Source organism: Mesocricetus auratus, unplaced genomic scaffold (genome assembly GCF_017639785.1).
Source record: "Mesocricetus auratus isolate SY011 unplaced genomic scaffold, BCM_Maur_2.0 Super-Scaffold_100676, whole genome shotgun sequence".
NCBI classification, from domain to species: Eukaryota; Metazoa; Chordata; class Mammalia; order Rodentia; family Cricetidae; genus Mesocricetus; species Mesocricetus auratus.
In genome coordinates, this window is record NW_024429266.1 from 181,421,235 (window position 1) to 181,442,495 (window position 21,261).

Sequence of the window (21,261 nt, forward strand, 5' to 3'; positions counted from 1 at the left end):
CTGCTCTCCTCTTAGTCCCTCCTCTGCAAATAGATTTTTCTAATGCTAATCCATCTTCTTATTCTTGGAACAAGCTCAACTTGGCCACAATATGCTATTTTTGGGTCCCTCTACACCATGTTCAGTCTGTTAATGTTTTGTGTATAATTTTTGGATGTAGGATCATAAGGCTACATTAGTTTTTGCATTCTCCTCTCCAAATTGTCCTTACCGGCAGTGAAGAGAAGGATCGTTCTGTGTTTAAGGTTGTGCTGAGCTTGGATATGAGGAGGCTAGGACTAGTTTTGTCTTTACTGAAGGAGTTCAGGTGAGGTTAGCGTTCTCTGTTCCTTGACTACACATAGAATGCAGTTAGTCACCTGACCTAGTGCTATGTAGTGGACTTTTTAAAAAATGGCCTGTCATTGTCACAGATCTCAAAATTACTTTTTTCCTTCCTTTTTCCTTAGATTTTTAAAAAGACAAACTCTGGCAAGTTTATTAAAGAAAAAGTTCTTTTACTTTACTTTTCTGCAATATGTGATGGCAGCTTCTAATAATATCTAATATATCAATGACACTATAGTATTTTCTGCATGCTGTGCCCAAGTCAGCTTGTAGCCCAGCATGCATGTTGCACTTTTCATAAGTTGGGGCCTAGAGCTGATCATCTCCAGAGACATTTTGTTTTCTTTGTGGCTTCCATCTTTCTGTCTTCGGGGTAGAATGTCCCTCAACCAAGATGGCTGATATGTGAAGAAAAACTTGGTTTTTGAGAAAGTGTCTTACTATGTAGCCTGAGGTGTCCTTGAACTCACAGATCTCATGCTTCTGCCTTCCAAGAGATCCTGGGATTGGAGGCATACCTGGGTGTATTTGGTCTAATGTTTCGGCGAGGTATTTTGATAGCCATGGGTTTACAGTTTCTTTGTAGTGTTGTTTAGTTACAAGGAGCCTGTGCAGTGTCTGCGGCTCTGACTTCAGGGCTCATTCACTGGCTTCGTCGTGATGTACCTTAAAGGTTTGCCAGCTTTGTCTGTGGCCAAATGAGCTTTCGGCTCTATTTCTATCACACACATTTTCTATTTCATCTCTGCTCTGTCTTATTTCTTTCTTTCTGTTTATTTTGGATGATTCTTTTGTTCTTTCTCCCATTCCTGAAGGCAGCTATCTCCGTATCCACACAAAGGACAGCTAACCTCGTTAGCTGAAGTAAGTAACCCAAGGATCCTGTCCATCCCTGTGAAGGAGGATGAGGCTCTCCCAACCCTGTTTTCTATGCCCTGAGGGCAAGTTCTGTACAGATGTCTTCAAGGGATGGGGAGGAGGCTTTTAGGAAAGGGGAGCAAGGCAGGTCTGCCTAGGAAACATAGGGAAAGTCAGGTCTCTAGCCTTCCCTGCAGCTAGCCTTGGTTTTCCCAGAGTCCAGCTTGGGCCTGAGGTCACTCAGTGCTGAGGTCGTGAGAGCAGGAAGCCCTGGGTTGCAGGGGCTGGCGGTTCTCCAAGGAGCAAAGCACACAGACCTGTTGGAGGGGGTGGGTGGGAGCAGGGGTGGAAAGAGTTTCCATCCTTCCTGCCCATCCCTGTCGGTATCCTCTGGCCTAATCCAGGATGGAGTTCTCCTGCTGGGACCAGTTCTGGACCTGCCCCTCCTCCCATCCCTGATAATTTACCTCCTTGCGTTCAGGGTCTAGCTCTGGACCTGGTTGCCTACTTGGAAGAACAGGGAAACAGTAAAGGACACGGGCTTGCTTTGGTTCCTGGATGCTGGTGGGGCCTCAGTCCCCCCAGAGGAGGTACTTCTCCACCCTCCAAAGGGTCTGCTTGGAGGGATGTGGAATGACGTGTGTACCCTGGGATAGACTGTTCTCATAATGTCTCATCTACAGCTGGTACCTCATCTTCCGTGTGAGCCGGTGGGTCAGAGGAAGGAGTTGGTGGGAAGCAAATGAAAGGACTCAGTGGGCATGGTGTTTGTCAGGCTGTCACAGTTCTGTGATTACTCAGAGGGAGTGGCCATGGTCACCTGTGGCCCTGAGCACTAGCGAGACAGGGTAGAGCTCATTTCCATCTACAAAGTGCCACCACAGGCCTTGACCTATGACAGATGGACCCAGAGGCTCCATTAGAACATTCTGGTTTCCCTTTCTTTCTGGAGGGTGCCCTTTCTCCTGGACCACATTGCAGGGGCCAGAATGTTGGGAGAGTGGGGCTGCCTGCTAGCCTGCTTGCATCATTGGTCCTGAGGGCCTCTTGGCCTTAGGCCTTCTCCCAGGCCTAGCCCCAGATGAACCCCTTATAGATGTTCTCAAGGGGCCAGACTTCAGCTTTCTGGGTCAGAGAATTCCCAGGATGGGACAGGTCCAAGCTGGTATCTGCTTCTTCTGGAATTTCCCACTTCCTGGGAAAGGGTGAGCCTATGTTCCCAAAGGTTTGAATAGAGGACCATGGAAACAGCCTGTGGAGCTGTTTAGATGGCTGGGTCTTCAGAAGTCTGGGCATCTGGGAAGCTGGGCATCCTCTTTGCAGGTGCCATCATTTTCCTCCTCAAAAGAGATTCTCTGATGCATTGCACCCTAGCTGCCTCCTACCTTGCCCACTGAGCCAAGCCGAGCTCTTTGGCTGTGACTCAAGCCCTTCTCTCCTCAGGTCTCCTTCCGGCCTCCTAGACATACCTTTTGTTCGTGTCTTTGACACAGTATCTTGCTTTGCATTTTTGTCTGGCATGAAACTCATTATGTATCCCAGGTAGGTCTCAAACTCACAGTGACCCTCCTGCCTCAGCCTCCCGTGTGTTGGGATTGCAGGAGAATGCCACCATGTCCACCCCAACCCATCTTACAGCCACGTGACTGCTGTCATGCTCTTTCTGGAGCCTTGAATTCCTTGTGTGCTCCCAGCAGGTGACCTAGCACATGGGAGGGGTTTGGAAATACTGTCCCACTTACTCGCAGTAGCTCTTTCCCCAGTGGTGTCCCAAGGCTTTCACCCAAGCCTGTTGTATGGCTTTGCAAGCTATTCTCTGGATTAGGTGTCAGACTTTGCATGTGAATGTTGGTGAAAATCAGACACGGATGCTCAGGCCTCGCTCTCCACTGAGTGCACACATGTACTAGCTGGAGGTGGAGCAATTCTCTGACCTTTCACCTCAGCTCTGCCCCGGTACCCACCCATCAGATGTCTAGTCCTTATCATTCTAGCACCCAGACCTCAGGTGTTTCTTAAGACAGGGCCTCCTTATGGAGTTATACGATGAGACATCATCTATCTTGGGGGCAAAGAGTGACCGCTGTGGCCAGAGAGAAGCTGGGTGTCTCCAAGAGCTGATGGTCAGTACATGTTCTTTCCGAACCCTAGCAGGAGACACACTCTGATTTGAGGTGGTGGGTGTGTTGTGTGTCATCCCCAATCCCTGTCCCCCATCCTCCCACGAGAGCCAAGGAAACAATGGACACAGGTTTGCTCAAGTGACACATTTCAATAGAATCTCTAAAACTCTATGAATTGAACAGATAAAATACCTCTGGGCTATTTTGTTACAAAATATTTGCCATTTGGGTTAGTTGCTGAGTGCAGCCACCCTGCCTGTCCCCAGAGAGCTGTCACTCCATCTGGTGAAGGGTGAGCGGGGGAGGAGGGGTCCGCTGGAAGATGGACAGCTGATGCAGACACAGACAAATGCTATCAGGAACCTCTCCTGGGTAACGGAAACATCCTGGCAGGCTCTGGACAGGCGGGGTGGGGGTGTCATAGATCCAGGGTCCATACATATTTGTGGGAGCAAGACATCTTTGCAGACGAAAAGACAGACGGCCTGGCTTCCAGGAAAGGCTGCCAAGACAGGACCTGCATTTGGAGGTGGGTTTGCCTAAAAATAGGTAGGAAAGCTGGTCCCACCTCTCATCTGATTTTGGAGGAGGGGCCAAATGGATAAATTGGGAGAGGGGCCCAGGCTCCCCAAAGTAAGGCCTAGAAAGTTGATGGAGGGGGAGTTTTGGGGTGATTGGGTCTGCTAGCTCAGCCAACCCTCCATCGTCCCCTTAACTTTGAGGCAGCCAGAGTCTCCAGAGCCTCTTTCTGGGCCTTCAGGAGGACTGGTGGTCCTGATCGGGTCACTGCCATGGAGAAGGGTAGGAGGCTTCTGCCAGATTCTCTGGGGTCTGAGATACAGATGGACGAATTCTACCGTTAGTGGGTTGGCTGAGCTCGGGAGAGAAGCGACACATGTCGGGAGCTCTAACTTTGCCTGACCAGTAAGGTAGGCCAGCTCCCCCTCCTGCCTCTCCCTCCCTAGGGTACTGGGGCTCAAAGCCTGCAGGCTCAGGATTGTTCCATGTGTGACCCCAAGCAGTGTGGCTTCCCATGCTGGCTTTTGCTCCTGCCAGCAGTGTCTAGGTCAGCTATTGTAGCAACCTCAGGTAAAGCTCTCCCTGGAGAAAAGATGCAGGGTGCCTGGGAGTCGGGGTCCTCAGAGCTCACACATGTGGGCCAGCCCCCAAGCCTCTGCTGGAGCTGGAGCTCATCAGGAAAGTAGGGCTTAGCGGAGGCAGGAGGGACAGAGGACACTGTTAGCCTGAAGCCTGGTGTGAGCAGGGGGCAGGGCTTGACAATGGGAACTGAGCTCCCAGGGCTAATGTCCCTCTTCATCACTCCTTGACATCATGATGCCTACTCCAGAAACACACTTGGACACACTCATAACTCATACTCCTTCATACCTCACATCCTCCCCACGAGTCATAAATTTCCTTCTATTTTCAGCCTTCTCATTCAGCCAACCCTATCAAAGACTCTGCTTTCCCCAGGCCCTAAGCCTCTCTGCCCCAGTGTAGATGGTGAGGTGTCTAAGTAGTGCCCCCTATCTGCCAGTTGTTCTATTCTGACAGGTTCTGGTTATTTTCTGAAACATGGGTGCAGAGGGACCCAAGGCAGCCGATTTAGAAAAACACAGGCTGGGAGCCCTTGGGGAGGTAGCATATTGGCCAAAAGTTACAGAAATGGCCAAAAGCTCCCCAGGTGACATCATAATGACCTCTGGGTGAAAGCGCGCGCGCGCACACGCACACGCACATACATGCATGCACCTGAAATGAGGTCCTTTGACCCCTCTAATAGCCTGGATGCCTCCTATCTGGTCCAGAGTGCTGAATCTTGGGCTGTACGGCGGAGACCAGGAGAAGCCAATTCACTTCCACCCACGGCAACATCCACTGTGCCTCTCGCCTCTTGGGAAACTTTAAGAACAGGCTATGACTAGGAGGGCATCTTGAAGAAGGTCAGAAATAGCTACTGGCATAGGACAAAGGAGGCTGGCCTGGCATGTGACAGCCTATGACATCACCCCTGTAGTCTATGGGGCTGCCTCATCTGTCTGGGGCTCTGTAGGGCCAGGGCCACCTGCGCTGACTCTGGATCCCGGTAGGCCTGGAAAGTTGATAAGCCCTGCTAGGCTGTGCTCTGCAGTTTTGACGGTCCAGGAATTCTTAGCCATCCCAGCTGGAAGCCAGCCTGCATTTTCCAGGGAGGGACGGTTTTTAGGGCAGCAGCAGGGGTGACACAGTGACTAGAACTCACTGCCTCAACTTGTCTGTGTCCACAGAGGTTGCAGAGTCCTACATGAGGAAGCCCTGACTCCAAGCCAAGTCACACCTCTGCTGGGCAGGCCAGTGCCCCATCCCCTAGCTTCTGATGCCACAAGGAAGTAATCAACCCACTTCTCACAAGTGCTTATGGGTAACTGCCTGTGTGCACTCAGGGCTGGCCGAGTTGTTGCTGGAGCTAGGAACCAAGAAATGTTCTCTTAGAGTTCACTTTCCAGACATGCTCTCGCAGTCCCAGGGTCCTGTTGAATTGACCCAGACAGAACGGAATACCCTGCCCCCTCTCTTGAGTCTTTCCTGGGTCAGGGTAGGTCAGAATTCTCTGGTGGTGGCAGGAGAGCTGACACGGTGAAAAGGGAGCCAGTGTCTCCGGGGAGCTAAGAACCAGTCTCCTAACTACAAGCTTGGATGACGAAGCCCTCCTCCCCTGCTACTCTTAGTTTGCTCCAGGGGGCCAGGGCTCGCTCTCCTCTGTTCAGCTTGGCTATAGATACACTTGTGCTGGGGTAGTCTGCCTCTGCCCTGGGCTGTGCTGCTAGAAAGTCCAGCCCTTTGCTCTTGCCCACCGGCCCAAAGCAGGAATACTAACAAACCAAGACTGCAAGCCTATCAGCCGACAGCCCTCAACTTGAGTTTCCCTCAATCCAATTAGGGGAGCATGGTAAACACAGAGGAGAAGGCATGGCCCATCTGGCTTATGTGGGACCCCTGGAAGAGTGACAAGGTGTTTACATATTTGTGGTGAGGTACTCGAGTTAGTCAGTGAAGGATGGTTGGGACAAGCAAACCATCTCGCCAGGGCATTCTCTTTTCCACAACAGGGATCAGTGGCCAGGAAGGCATTACGCCAAGATGTGAGGAGTGGCAGGGGGCAGCCCAGGCTCCTGAAGGACAGCCCATTGGAATAGCAGGGTGCGAAGGGCAGAGCCTACACCAGGCTCCTTGAGCCACTGGAATAGCGGCGCCGGAGCAGCAGAGAGCCTGGAGGACAGAACTGATGAGGGTGGTTGTATGGGGGTGGGGGTGGGGGCAGTGGGGGCTGGTGGATGACCTTAACTGGAGAGCCTGGACCACGCAAGGGTGTGGAGCCACAGGAATCTGAGGAGGACGAGGCATAGCAGGACAGGGCCTGGCTCAGCAGGGGCTCCATGCGGGCCAAGCAGGGTTTGTCCAGGACAATGACCTTGACAATTTGCTGGCACTGCACCAGGGTGCCTGGGGGTGTGGGTGGCGGCAGCTGCGGCAGCGGTGGGGGCTGCTCCCTCAGGGGGCTAGGCTGTGGGTCTGGCAGTAACGGTGGTGGTGATGTTGGCGGTGGCGGTGGTGGCTCTCCCCTCTCGACCCCCAACCTGGGGCTGTGCTGGGACGTTTGAAGCCTGTTGTGAATTGACACCTAGTTTAGAAACAGCCAGAGAAGCGTGAAATGTTACCACTAATTCCCAGCTGCTGGTGCTGGCCACCCAAGCCTCCCGGAGCCTCCCTTCAGACCTCTCCTACCTACCGTCCATAGGATGCTCTTAGCCTGGTGTACCCCATGCAGGTCTCTCCGCCCACAGGGAAACTGCTTCTAAACTCCTTGGTTATATGGAGACAGCCTATGACAGACCCCAGGCTCTTGTCTGTGAGATGGCTCTGCAGGGCAAACTCCTCCCTATGTGCTCTCTATCCCCTGAGCGTGAGAAACAGGGCCATCCTCTTAGCATAGGGTGTGATTAAGGAGGAGGTCTAATCATTCAATTGCCATCAGGGTGCCTGAGCCCAGGATGCTAGGGGACCTGGGAGGGGTCCTGTGAACCTAGCCTGTCCTTCTACACTCTCTGAGGTCATGACCCCTGCATCTGAGGGCTGCTGAGACAGTCGAGGACAGGGTCCTCATCACCCTCCTGTCCCTTCTGGTCTTGGTTAGATCTGTATGTTATGGGGCAGAGAGATGGAGAGCCTCCATCTTGACTCCTTGCATGGTGGCCCAGACAGACTCGCTGTAAAGATGTAATGTTAGAGTTTGGACCAGAGTCACTGCTTAGGCTCAGTACCTGCAGCAGCAGCTTTTTCCTTCCCACAGACACCGAGAGGTGCCCACGGAGGGCATTACCTCTGAGTCCCCAACTAACGGGCTTCCAGGTGCTGGGGTTTCTCACCCAGAGAAGTACGTTAACATCAAAGTGGGTATTGGTGGTCACACATCCTTGACTTGAGAGCCTGGTGGCAGGCCCATGCCCCTTCAGATGGCCCTAAGAAGAGCCCGCACTTCCGGTATGTAGACCCTGATTCCTGTCTTCAGACTCCCACTCATGGTCTGTCCCTGGTGCTAGGACCTTTCTTGTCCCACCATGCTCTTGTCCATTGTTCGTCTGTCTCTGCCCGGGGTGTCAATAACTCTCCTAATAAGCCCCACAAGAGTCTGTCCCCCTTGAACCTGTGTACATTTCACTCATGGGAGGCTCCCATAGACAGGCATGGGAGTAGAAATCATCTAGCCTCCTCTTGTTAGCAGAAGATGTAGAGGAAGTGGACACAGGGAAGGAGAAAGACTTAATTCTTCATCCCCTTCTGACTCATCCCCCATATCCCTAGCTAGTAGTGATGACACCACCATCCTCTCCAAACACATGGGCCTTCCAGGGGTTACTGGGACCCTGCTGTCTGAAGATGTTTTCTACTGGGCCTGTCTGTTCACAGGTACCACCCTGTAGGACCAACTTCCCAGGGCACAGAAGGGGATGCTGAGGCCACAGGGGACCGTTTACCAGTCCAGTTTACTGTCTAAAGGTATAATTTCAGATCTCTTTCCTAGACTTGTGCAGTCTCCCATGAGATGTTGTCCCTCAAGAGTCTCAAGTCCCAGTACCATCGCCTGCCGCAAGGCTTTTTTTTTTCTTTTATTCTGCTGCCCTCTTTCTCCATCTGGGCAGCACTGCCCAGGCCTGGAATCACCCTCTCTGAGGCATTTGCTGCTGATGCACACGGCCTGCAGAGGGCATGGCCAGCGTCTCTGTCCTCTCTAGGGATGTCATAGGCAGAAGACCGGTGTCACCATTGCTAATGCAAGGCCCAGGCTAACCTCATACCTACCTGTTTCTGAACAATTCTCCAGAAGTGGCCTGAGACAGCCTGACCAGGCTCACCCTCTCTGCCTCCCTGTCCCCACCTTACAGGCACCTTAGGTCTGGTGCACCAGTGCTGGGCTACACAATTCAGGGCCAGTGAGCCTTCCCTCTCTTTCCTCCCCAGTTGCTCCTACATAGCCCTCAGCGGGCACACAGTCTCTACTTTCCTCTATCCGCATGTCAATCCCACCCCAGCCGGATAAGACTCAGTAAGTTAAAAGCCAGAGAGAGAGAGAGAGAGAGAGAGAGAGAGAGAGAGAGAGAGAGAGAGAGAGAGAGAGAGAGAGAGAGAGAGAGAGAGAGAGAGAATGAACATGGGTAGCAGTTAGACAGCTCAGAGAAGATGGAAGAGTGCCTGCCATAGGGGCTTGGCTAGAGCAATGCCGGAGGAGAGGGAGCTAGGGCCAAGCCGAGGGGCTATGGGGTGGCCAGATCGCCTCTGCTGAGGGGAGCAGAGGCTGGCAGGATCCCTGGAGCTAGCTGGAGGGGTGGGGCAGCCTTGCAGATAGCCACATGACCCCTTTGGGCAAGTAGGAGGGAAGAGGTGCATCATACGGCTGGTCCTCCTCGGGTAGCCCCTGGAGGGTGCGATGGAGGGTTGGTGGCTAGGGTTATCTGCAAGGCTGAGAATGGGCAGCTGCGGGAAGATGCGGGCGCAGGGCAGGGGATGGAATACCCACCCTGGGGGCTGGTCAGCTGCTGGGGCGGGAAGCTCCTCCAGGTAAAGGTGCCTCCTCCAGAAACACGTGGGGGGTGGGGTGCGGGGACAGAGAGAAACTGAACTCCCAGGTATCCTGCGGCTCCCCAGGGCTTGGCAGGCAGCTGGTGGGCTTCTCCCTTACATCTAGGGGAGCCCTCGTGCTGGGGTGGGAGAGGGCTGTCTATGAGAAGCTGGTGGACCTCACTGCCTGGCAGCCACGGAGAGGCTCTGAATGGTAGGCAGTGTATGCTACCTCTAGGGGCCGCTTTGGGTCTGGCAGGAGCCAGCTGTTACTTCTAGGTTCCCTTGTGGCTTGGAGCCGGCAGCCTCTCCTCCAGTGAGGAGGCTCTTCAGCTTTATCAGCTCATCCCCCAGGAAAACCTGTGGCATCTCAGCCCTGTTCGGCCTCCCTTTCTCCTGGGCTCACCCCACGACATGGCCAGCTTTTCCAGAGACTACTTCTCCAGGGAGAAATCCCTTTTCACTGTCTCAACCCCACTCCTCCGGTTTCCCCAGGAGGTATCCAAATGTCCCTAGGAGTGATCATAGAGGACTTGGCTTTAGGGAGGACCTTGGGAGGGAGCCCAGGCTCCCTGTTAAGGGAGTGGGAGGACTTAGAAACGGACCATTGAGCTTCTGATAGCACAGCACGCATTTGGGAGGTACTGAGCAGTGTGCTGGGGACGTGGGTGTGCAAGGGACATGGGTGTGCAAGGAGTGTGGAAGGAAGGGCCATGTCGTGGGTTCGACTCCCCGGGCTGGTCTGGGAGGTTGGCCCTGGAGGGCAGTGGGCTGGGTTGGCTGGCTGGGGAGCGGTTTGGCAGTGCTTGTGGCTTAAGTAGGCGCTGGAAGAGTGGCGTTACCCATGCTAGCAGTAACTTTTAATTGTATCTCTTGAAATTGGTAAAATGGTGAGTCGGGCTGGGGAGGCATTGATTAATACCTGAGAAGAGAAACAACAGAGACGGTGAGAAGAGGGACGAGGGGTCGCAGGATCACTCACCTGGATGCCACCAGGCCTCCACTTACCTCCCCCGAGCTCTCCGCCGCTTTCTCGCCTGCCATCGCTTCCCTTTTGGCTTTGAATGCAAACAGCACAGAGCTCATTCTCTACCAGTCCTGCCTGGAACCCTTGGCCCTCCTCCTCCCCATCTCTACCCGCATGACTGCGGGTGCCACACACACTCCACTAGGCTGCTGCTTGGCATAGCAGGCTGGGTATCAGGAGCCTCGCTCGGCCACTTAGTAGCTGTGTCATCGTGGGTAGTGTGCTGCACCTCTCTGGGCCTCCACAGACTAGGCCGCCTTTGGAATTCCTTCTGAAATTTGCACTGTGGAGTCATTTTCTCCCGGGCCAGTATGATCTGCTTTTGAGTGGGCCCTGATTTGGAGGCACCATGAGAATCTGCCTCCTTCCACCACAGGTCCCTTGAAGGAGGGGCTGTCATTTGCTATGGTCACTGTGACTTAGGAGAATTGGGGGATTTGAGGACCCAACACAGTGCTTGCCATCCACGGAGCTGCTGACAGCCTGCAATTAGGACTGTAGCTTCTCGACACCTGGTATGCATCAGGGACCCTGTGAACCCCCAGGAATGCCTTGATGACTCTTCCTAAGGTCTTCTGGAGTCTAGCCCCTTGAGTTTCTCACTCCCCATGCCCAGGGTGGCCGTTTTCAACCCTCTGCTTCCCAAGGAGCAAAGGGAACTGCACAGTCATGGGCACCGTAGTCAAGACTCTGGGGATACACATCTAGATCGGACCGGGGCTCGCAGCTCCCACAAGAGAAACTGGAAGGATAAAAGTCTCAGCTGAGAACTGGTGGTAAAATGCAGGCGGCCCTGAAAATGAGCTGTGACCCACATCCTGAGACCTTATAAAGCAGAGTTTAGCTGCATGGAGAGTTACAGTAGCGTATAGATGACAACTCAGATACTTTCCACATCAAGAGCCTGAAACCTGGGAACAGGAACGGCAGGTCTTGGTTGGTGCAATCAGTCCCTGGGATGCTGCCTATCCCTAATCTATCCTTAGGACTAGCTGTAGAGGAGTGGGGACCTGGGACTGTCGGAGTCCACGCCCTTCCTAGCTCACGTGGCTGCCCTGAGCCTGGGGCTGCTCAGTGCTCATGCTATAAGCTTTGAGTGTGGGGCGTGAGACTTAGTAGGTAAGCTAACGCCCGAGCTGTGAGTGGGTTTCTGGGTACCCCCTGTTCTTCTAATTTTTCCTTACCAGGGGACTGTGGGGGAGGGGCAAAGCCCACCTCCCATGCTTCCTGCCAGTGGGTAAAACTGGTGTAGCTGGCAGAAAGGATAGAGTCAGGCTGGCGTAAGCAGGCTTTCAGGGCTGAGTAGAGGGAAAATAAGTCCTAAACTCATTCAGACTCCATTCGCCTAGTGGGGAAGCAGTTTGAGGCCCATCTGGAGAGAAGCAGGGACATCAGGGCTCTTGGCTGACTCCAGGGGCAGGCGGAGACATTTCACAGACAGTCCTGCACTTTGGGACAGTTTCCAAACTGGATATGTTTCTCTGTCACCTTTTCTCTACCCTGAGCTAAGGACTAAAGGTTAAAGATGAAAGCCTGGGACTGCTCCATGGAAAGAGAGAGCTGGAGAAACAGCGTGCCCCACCCACAGCCCCCAGAGCCAGGTTCGGAGCTGTGGCGGCCTCTGCATGGGCCGGGTAAGGACAGAGTCCAATCTCACCTGTGGGTGATCCTTGCTTTGACTGGGGGTCCCCCTGGGCTCCAGCAGACCTTACAGAGAGCGCCTTTGTTCCCTGCTGCCTCTCCAGTTCCCCTAAAGAAGGGAGAAGCTGTGAACAGAGGTGTCCCCCACCCCCACCCCAGCTCCGGGGAGAGCAGGAGGAGGGAGAAGGGAGGGCCCTTTCCTGCCCACGCTGACAGGGACTCCAGGTTGGGCTTGAGCATTGAGAACCAGGTAAATCTCTCTGGGAGCTGTATCTGTGAGTGGTGATGGCAAGATTTGCTTGACTGCCTGAGGGGCCTTGAGAGACTGGTGTGGGACAGGGAGGCAGATGGCTGGAGTTGACACCCTAGACTGATGGTTCTTAGGTACGGTACCTAGTGTACTATGCCTCGCTGGAGGAGACAGCTGGGCCCACTGCCCAGTGTCATTAGAAAGATCACCTGAGGTAAGACACACAGAACAAGGTCTGACTTGGGCAAGTGTTACATGCATCAGCATTAGGACGGTGTGCAAGGAAATGCAGCGTGTGTTCCCTGGGCACAGTTAGTGACATTCATGTTTACCTAGCAGGATGGTTCCCCTTGCCAGCCCCAGGTGCTGAGTTTCCTGCAGGGTGTTCAGTGGTCCCCCAGGGGGTAGATTCCGTAGCCTGTGTGGCTGGAACAGATGCCCCAGTTGGTCCTTCACCAGAGTCTCTCTGCCCCACCCACTATCCTGTTTATTCTCCCAGTGGCTCTAGGGAACTGCTCGTTGCCATCCGTGTAGATTTGACAGGTATTATTAAAGTGTTCTCTCAGCTTCTTGGTTCCATGGGACATGACTCAAGTTTCCTTTATTAAAACTATCCACTTGGGTTCCATTTGCTGTTTCTCTGGCTGTCTAGAATCCAGGGAAACTGAACAGGAAGTGTCCAGACAAGCAGTTTGTCCTTGTTGCTGGAACCATACCATCCATCATGTCAATGCATTTTTAACTGAGTTAGTTGCTTGCTGGCCCAAAGGGGTCCTCCTGGCTTTGGAGAACTTGGTGCCATAATTACACATGAATCTAGAAAGCCTGGGTGTGATGCTCATTGCCACTTACAGTGAGGACTTGGACTCCCTTCTACAGCTCTGCTGGCCTCAGTTTCCTTGCTTGTAAGAGGAAGAGAACAATGTGCTCACAATGGGGAGTTGTAGGGATTAAATGCTGGGTCCTGTCACCTGCCCGGTGCCAGGAGGGTAGCAGGTACTTCAATGGCGGCTACTGGTGGCCTCTGTTTACCTCCTGCTCACTTCCTCTCCTGCCTGCCTCAACGGGGCAGCCTCTTCTGTCATCCCTCTCTGAAGACAGAACCAGCCTCTCTGCCTACGGTCCTCCCAGCTTTCTTGTTCCCAGGCAGCTGCGGAAGCTGGTTTCTCTCCCACTTAATGTAATGGACTCTGACCAGGTCTGCACTCTTACTGCTTTGAGAAAGGGTGCCCTGGGCTAGAGGAAGATGCCTCCACTACAGCTGAGCCGGGCGCCAGGGGCTCTCTAAGCAGTTGGAGCACTTTGTGGCATTCTGACCGGGACAAAAGTAAATCCATTTCAAGGCACACCGTGGAGAATTGTTCAAGAACAAATAGCCACCCTGGACCCGCTATGTCACTAGTCTGACCCCTGCAAAGAGTCTGTTGGTGACACTTTTGAGTCCAAATGAACCAGCGTCACACAAAACCAGTGTGTACTCAGTGACCAGCACCCTCTGCCCAGCAGGGTCCTGAGCTCTGCGTCTCATCTTAGCCCAATTTTGAATTATTTCCTCAGGAGATTATACACAGAACCTCTTATTTCCGTTTCATAGTAGAAAGACTGTGAGGCTAAGCATCGGACTCAACTGCATATGCCATTTCTGCCTGTGCTAGCACTGGCTACTTTCTCAAAGGGAACAAAACAGTCACCTTTGCAGGCTACTGCGAATATTAAGCAGAATATAGCCGAACCACCTTGGCCGACCCTCGGTCTCACGGATCAGTTCCCTGGGCTGTTCTGGCCAATACAGCAGTGTTCTAGATGAGAAAGGCCCCTGTGCGCCCCACATGGCTGGCAGGTGTGCATATACATGTGTGTACCCTGGGTGGTACAGCTCAATTTGATTGTGAAGCAACCCACATTGGGATGGGATGTTGCAGCGATGTTAGGAGTGGGTGGGATTGGGGATCAGGCTGGGGCACAGCAGGTGTGGGAGTTCCTGGGAGGCAGAGGTAAGGTATGTATGCAGGCTTCCTCTACCTCGTGGACTCCATCTGTCTGTCTTAGGAACGGGGGCCATCCTTACACTCTATCCGGATCTGCTCCAGCTCTGTCACCTCAGCAATGGACTCCTTCAGGTCCTCCACAAACTTTTGCATCTCATCAGAGCCGAGGGCGCAGAAATGCAACACCTGCTTCTTCTCAGAGCCCGCGAGCGGAGTTGCCAGCGTGATGCCATGGGAATAATCTAGAATCCAATCACCCCCCAGCGGTGAGCACACACAGCAGGGAAGCTGGGGCAGCCAGGTTCAGGAAAATTCCCGCCCTCCCGGCCCCAGGACTCACACTCGTTCTCAAAGAGGTGAAAGCGCATGCCCAAGAGGCCGACTGCCTTGCAGAAGGTGTACGTGAAGGAGCTCTTCTTCTTTGGACACAGCTTGAGAATCTGCCCAGGGGAGGGACAGAAACAGATGAGGGGCTCCTGTAAATATGTGTGCACACAGGCAGGCACCAACACCCACAGACACTGTGGACACTGTCAATACACAAAGATGCACGCCTATGCACATCAGACACAGTCACCCCCCCACATGCTTGGCACAGTACACATGTGCCTTCCCTGCTTAAAACCCACTCGAGCCCATTACTTCTGCATTGGAAGCCTTGGCTTGTAAGACCTCCCAGATCCAGCCTCTGCCCCATGCTGACTTTACGCTGGTATCACACTGTCCTTTTTGTACCTTGAAGCAGCCTTGCTCAGTCCTATGGCAGCCATTCCCTTTCTACAGCGCCATGCCCGTCCCCTCCCCCCAGCTTTCTGCACAGCCAGATTACTCTCATTATTTAATACAAAATGGTCCTTAGAGAAAGCGTCCTTCCAAAATCCCATTTAAAGCCACAAACTATCAGCCAATGTCCAAGTCTCGCCTACTCTGTCCCACCGCCACTCTATAGAGTTCATAGCACTCCTCCTGGGGGGACGGTCTCATTCATTAGCTTTCTTTTGCTTTTCACTCCATTTTTATTTCTGCCTAAAAGGAAAGATCTGTTCACCAGTTGCTCAAATACATAAACTTGTATTTTATTTAGTAGCTCTTATGAGCAGGGCACAGCAGACGCAGAGGGACAGATGGGACAGAAAGCCTTTCCCTCCAGGGGCTCATATGACGGGGAGGAAGACAGCAAGGAGAAAAACCTTTCTACCCGCCCAACAAAAATCAAAGCAAGGCAAGGAACAAATGGGGTAATTCCAGAAGCCTGGGAGTGTTCTGAAGGAAGTAAAACAGGATTAGAAATCGAAAGTGCTTGGGCAGACTGTCTTGCTTGCACAAGAGGCCACTCAGGGAGGCACATTCACATTCAGTTAGAGACCTGCCTGAAGACAGGGAGGTGACCACACCCAGAGGAGCTTTTGAAGGGAAGGGGCACCAGAAAGGAGGTCCCACCAGTGGGAGGCAGCTCCTGGGGCCAGGCTGTTAGAGCAACCCAGTGTGTGTGGCAAATGAGCTCAGAGACCTCTGGGGTTAGGGGAGCCTGGGGCGCAGGATCAGGCTGGAGCCTGGTAGAGGGGAGGCCCTGATGCACACTCCAGAAAGGTACTGAGGCTCTGGGGAAGTGACAGGAGACAGGAGGGACCTAGCATTTTAACACCCTGTACTATACAGACGCGTTTGTACTCCATACTGCAAAAGGGAACCGGCATGTGTATGTTATCACTGGCTGTCCACATACATGTATCTGAGTTATGCTCTTCCCCCTAAACCCTGTGCTCCTGCAGGAATACAGGGTTAATACAGACAGATGCTAACCAGACACGGTGTTTCGATGAGTGCCTGAGCCTAAGCTTCTACCACAGGGAGGAAGAGGCTAAGTGGTGGGAACAAGGGAAGCAGGGCTACCACAAACCCCCCAAGGGGCTGCCTGACCAGGGGGGCAAGACTGAGCTCCAGAACTCACTGCCTTTGCTGCCCCTTCCTGTTCCCCGGTATAACCTGTTGGGAGAGGATTGGATGGAAGACAGGTTTTTAAAATGCTAATCCACTGTCTTCCAGATTATCATCTCCGCGAATAAAGCAGGTCTAAGATTCAGTTTCCATCTCTTCTCATAGGTTCTGACAGTGACAGGTACCAAGTGCTCCTGAGAGTCACTGGGCCAGCATGTCAGGTGGGGAGAGCTAGAGGTGCTTCTGTGGGACCCTGCAGTGGTTTCCATGTGACTCACGGAGAGGGCCAGAGGGTACAAACCTGTGGGAGCTCACCCCCTGCCTGCTTCTTGGCACTTGGGACAATTCCTGGCACAGTGGGATGAATCAAAGATTTATTTGTGGGACGCTTGTTTTCAGAGAGAAATACACCATACATATACACGGTCTCTCTCCAGGGACCAGGGACAGTGACTCTCTACTGACCATCCGGCAGGAATGCGATGCCAATACTGTGTGACTTGCCCAAGGGTTTCTGTATCATGGAGAGGCAGGTTGTCTGGGGTCCTGCTCATTTCCACTTTGACCTGTCTCTGTGCTTCAGATTCCTGGCTTATCAAGCAGGGACTGACATACCCCCCACAGCTACAGTCTTGGTCCACCCGGCCAGTACCTCCATGCTTAGTCTTGCCCTGCCCAGTCTCAGTAGGCAGGGACTCAGGACAGCACCGGCCTCAGCTCTCCCCTGGCTAACCCTGGCCTGTGTGCTCACCACCAGCAGGTCATTGAAGAGGAACACTTCCCTCTGGTGTGCAGCCTGCTTCTGGAGCTTGTTCACATCGGTCACCTCGAAGAGCCGGCTGCAGCAGACCAGGCGGCGGTGTGGCATGGACAGCACCTGGAATCCAGATAGTGCTCTACAGTGAAGCCCTAGAGACCCCAGGGCCCTTCCCAGTCCGTGGCACCCATTTTCCAGAAGAGGAGTTGGAGATCCAGGGAGTGGGCGTGGGCTCTACTCCTATGCAAAGGCCAGTGCTTGACCCTCAACCTCTCACCGGGGGTCCCTGTTCCCAACATCACACCTCTGGGGCAGCAGATCCAGAGAGGGGATTCATTATGCTTGGGTAGTGAGAGCATGGGATGGGCAACAGAAATTTAAGCAGGCCCCCAGAGTTTTCAAAATCTGTCATCCTTCCTTCTTCTATGACCATGCATGTGTGAAATGCCTACCCCTCTCTTTACTGCACACTCAGATACACGTGTGCAAGAGAAAGGGGACTATAAGAACTCCAGAACCCAGGCCAGTAACTAAAATATCAGCTGGCTTGCAGAGCAGACGAGTGCCGAGTCCTCAGCTGCAGAAGCTCTGAAGTTCACAGGCAGAGCTCAAAGGCACCCTCCAGTGGGAGGGTAGGAGCATGACCTGCCTTACCCACACCCAGAGTAAGGTGCCAGGAGCACAGTGTGCCACAGAGGACGCCAGCTTTCAAACTCACTGCACATCAGAACACATTGCCTGGACCCAGGTGGCCACAACCTACAGTCCGGGTGGCTCATTTTTGTGCCTTCTCCCCATTAGGGCCATCCAGGAATGCCTGCCACCCGCTGCTCCCTATGAGGGGCGTCCTAACCTTTCTTAACTGGTCATCCACATACTTCAACCTTAGATCACTGGCCAGTCCCTTCAGACATCTCACCCTAGTAACTGCAGCTGGTGGCAAGAGGGATGAGGCGATTATGCAAGGGAAGAAAGAGGATGCAGTGCCTGGCACACAGCGCAGACTCAATCTGTCACTCACAGGGAAATGTCTTTGAGAAAGGGAATGGGGAGACTGAGGAGACATCAGGAGGAAGGAAAGACAGGAGCCAGGAGATGGCTGGTTGGGGAGCTGGAGAGGAGGTCAAGAGCTGTGGGGAGTACTTACCGTCTTCATGCCCACGATGGACTTCTCCACCTTGGTGACATATGTGACGTGGTCCTCATTGGATTTGAGCTCCTTCTGCTGGATCCTTTCATAGATGCCCACTACCAGCTCTCTGGGGATGTCAGCACCATCATCCACACCTACCAATGTGGAAGGAAGGGTCAGAGGGACAAGGTGCTCTACAGGGGAGCACCAGGAAGGTGGCATTGGTTGTGTTTTGTTTCTGACTTAAAGCTTCTAACAATTAGTTCCTTCTTCTCACTAAAGTAGAGATAGATTTTTCAGCCATGTCAGCTAAAGTCCTCTGCTCCCACCTCCTAGGCCTCTTTCCTGTGGTCCCCATGCTCCCTCACCTCTATTGTCTTCTGTGAATTTGCCTTGATCTCACTCTGTGTCTCCCCATGAGCATGAAGATCACCCATCTTGTCTCTTTGAGGTGTTTTCTCTCTGGGACTTCCCTCCCCTTTAGCAGGGGACATGGCAAACAAGAATGGGTACCATGGAACGGTGGAATGGGTGACAGGTGTCTACCCTCATTGGGAGCAGAAGAGCTGAGCAGGACGCAAGGAGGAGGTTGATGTCTTGAGGTGGCGCAGGTAGCGAACCCCTTGTGCCCGTTCCCCAATGTTATATACTGGTAACATTCGGAGGGCAAAAGAGTTATCAGAAGGAAGTAAAAAGTTGTGCTTGTGGGAATGAAGAGTGAGGAAGAAGGCATGAGAGGTAAGGCTGAGGAACGTCTTCCAGAAAGTCAGCCAAGAAAATGTCTGCATGGAAAACTGCTACACACAGTAGATGAAGTAGGAACCTGACACCTCAGTTACAGGAGTTCAGGAAAGTGCGGTGAGAATGTGGAGAAGCTAAGTGACCAGTACACCGCACTGCACTGCTCCAGTAACCGTAGCTTGGCTTCAACCATCAACCCAAAGTGTTCTGAGAACTGTGTCCCAAACATGTACAGATGTCTCTCTTGTCTTCATTCTCTAAATAATGCAGTATAACAGCAGTTTTCATGGAATTGAAAATGTATTGGGCCTTAAAATACTCATCTAGAGATAACTTAGAGAATAAAGGAAGGTGGAGGATATACGCCAATGCGCATGAGCGCGCGTGCGCGCACACACACACACACACACACGCACACACACGCACACACACATGCGCACACACACGCGCGCGCGCACACACACAACTTGAACACCCAACAGGGGCCTGGAAACAGCTCCTTGCAGACACAGAAGGATAACTACGTATCAGAAAACTTCACACAGCTGGGCATGTGTTTTTAGACTAAAATGACTGGCCCAAAACTATGGTGGATGAAGAAAAGCATATCATTGTGAAAACTCTCTACACAAAGGCAACCAGAAGAATCCAGAGGCTTTCAGACACAGAGGAAAAACAACCTTCCAAAGGCCAGGAACTGGATGGCAGAGCAGCACTTCAGCTAATGCTGAGCAGGGCAGTGCCCACATCTAACATCTACCCTATGTATTTCCAGGCTGGTATTCTATTCCAGTTAGCTCCAGTCACATGTGAAGGTAGATTCGAAATGCAGGTTACCATTTTGTTTCTAATGTGCCCTTTCTGTGGAAAACAACTAAAATGAGGAAGCTGTGTGATGTCCAGGAACCAGGGATGTGGCACAGGAGATGTCATGATGACACTGACAAGGAGATGTAGCACCCAGGATACCATGCATATCTAAAAGATTGACAGTCAGGATATGGTCAGATGTTTTAGTGGTGGAAACATAGGAAGCCAAATCGAAAACAAAGGCAGCTACCAACTCCAAGGAAGTTGGAAAAACTGTAGCCATGATACTTCCAAGATTCAGCCTTGGACTATGTTCACTTAACTTTCTGTTTTCAGTGGTGGTGCATGAAAAAATGGAAAAAATTTCTACATAATCGGAAATTTAAACAATGCTTAAAATAAAAAATTACCACAGTATTTGTACTGTGTAACTCTATTTCTATGTCTCAGGGAGTGACAAGAGTCCTTGACAGCATTAGGCAAGATAACGCTAAGCTCAGGAAAGTGTCTCAGGTGAGATGGGACGAGAGGGAATGTTCTGAGTGATGGAAATGGTCAGTTTGTAGACACAGGTGTGACACATGTATACTGGTGAATATGAACTCCTGTCATTTTTATGCATCTTTATATAGCCTGTGTTTATAACAAGGGATAGGAAGAAAGAAGCAGCATGCCATTTATTGATATGGAAGGGACACTAGACACATAGCAACAGGCTGGGGATGTAGCTCGGTGGCAGATGGCTGGCCTAGCATTCAGAAGTCCCTGGTTTCTATCCCAGCACCACAAACTAAATCAATAAACAACTAAAAACTATTGAAAATGTGGCTCAAGGGAATGACAGTGGTGACAGGGCATGTTCTATTGTATTTTTTTATGTAACAAACCTTGTAAAATTATTTTACTTTATTAAGGTAATACACGTATAACTTTGATTATTTTTGTCTTAATTTTTGGAGACAGGGTATCATTTTACACCCAGGCTGACCTTGAACTCACTCTGTAGTCCAAGCTGGCCTTGAATAAGCAGCAATCCTCCTGCTTTATCCTCCCAAGTGCTGAGATTATAGGTGTGCAGTATCACTCCTAGCACTTGGATTTTTTAATGCCCAAGGCTATCCATGTTACATACAGTATATGCTGGTAGCTTTGATCTAGTCCCTGTGAAGGGTGCATGGTAGCAATTTGAAAGGTTTTGCTGGCAGGTGCTATCAAGTGACCTGCAAGGTTGAATTCAAGGAACTCAGAACTGGAAAGCCTTATTCCCAAACTCTTTCCTTCTAAGTCATGAAGTGAGAAGGGCTGGTCCCACCCAGACACTGGTCTAGTGCCAATGGCCTGGAGGTCACCCAGTGGAGATGGTCCACAGTAAATGGAAGAAAGAAGGTATTGTCAAAGGGCCCTGCTGCTTTGAAGAGGGCTGTGGTACCTGGAGACTTTCCCAGCCTGCTAGGGTTGCTAGGTCCTCAGGGACAAATAACATCTACAGTTAGGGCTCACATTCACAGAATTAGCATGAACAGGACCAGGCAGGTCACACTGTGCCTGTTCATGTACCCCGCCTACCCAG

The 21,261-nt window shown here is 52.2% G+C and overlaps 1 protein-coding gene across 7 annotated transcripts in view; it reads right to left on the reverse strand.

Annotated features, from left to right (window-relative positions):
• Window positions 1–3,437: 3,437 nt before the first annotated feature.
• Window positions 3,438–21,261, reverse strand: part of Iqsec3 (IQ motif and Sec7 domain ArfGEF 3) — a 93,545-nt gene continuing 75,721 nt past the window's right edge. For 2 of the 7 annotated variants that reach the window (XM_005066037.3, XM_040737513.1), the window contains 7 exons: window positions 18,156–18,295; window positions 17,003–17,128; window positions 14,654–14,753; window positions 14,394–14,555; window positions 12,092–12,184; window positions 10,416–10,465; window positions 3,438–6,972 (listed from right to left, as the gene is read on the reverse strand). In XM_005066037.3, the coding sequence (XP_005066094.1) occupies window positions 6,508–6,972; window positions 10,416–10,465; window positions 12,092–12,184; window positions 14,394–14,555; window positions 14,654–14,753; window positions 17,003–17,128; window positions 18,156–18,295 (1,136 nt within the window). In that variant the 3' untranslated portion in view covers window positions 3,438–6,507. Of the gene's footprint in view, window positions 6,973–10,245; window positions 10,330–10,415; window positions 10,466–12,091; window positions 12,185–14,393; window positions 14,556–14,653; window positions 14,754–17,002; window positions 17,129–18,155; window positions 18,296–21,261 lie in introns of those variants that run through there. The other 5 variants (XM_040737510.1, XM_013110417.3, XM_040737512.1 and 2 more) reach the window with 5 other exon arrangements.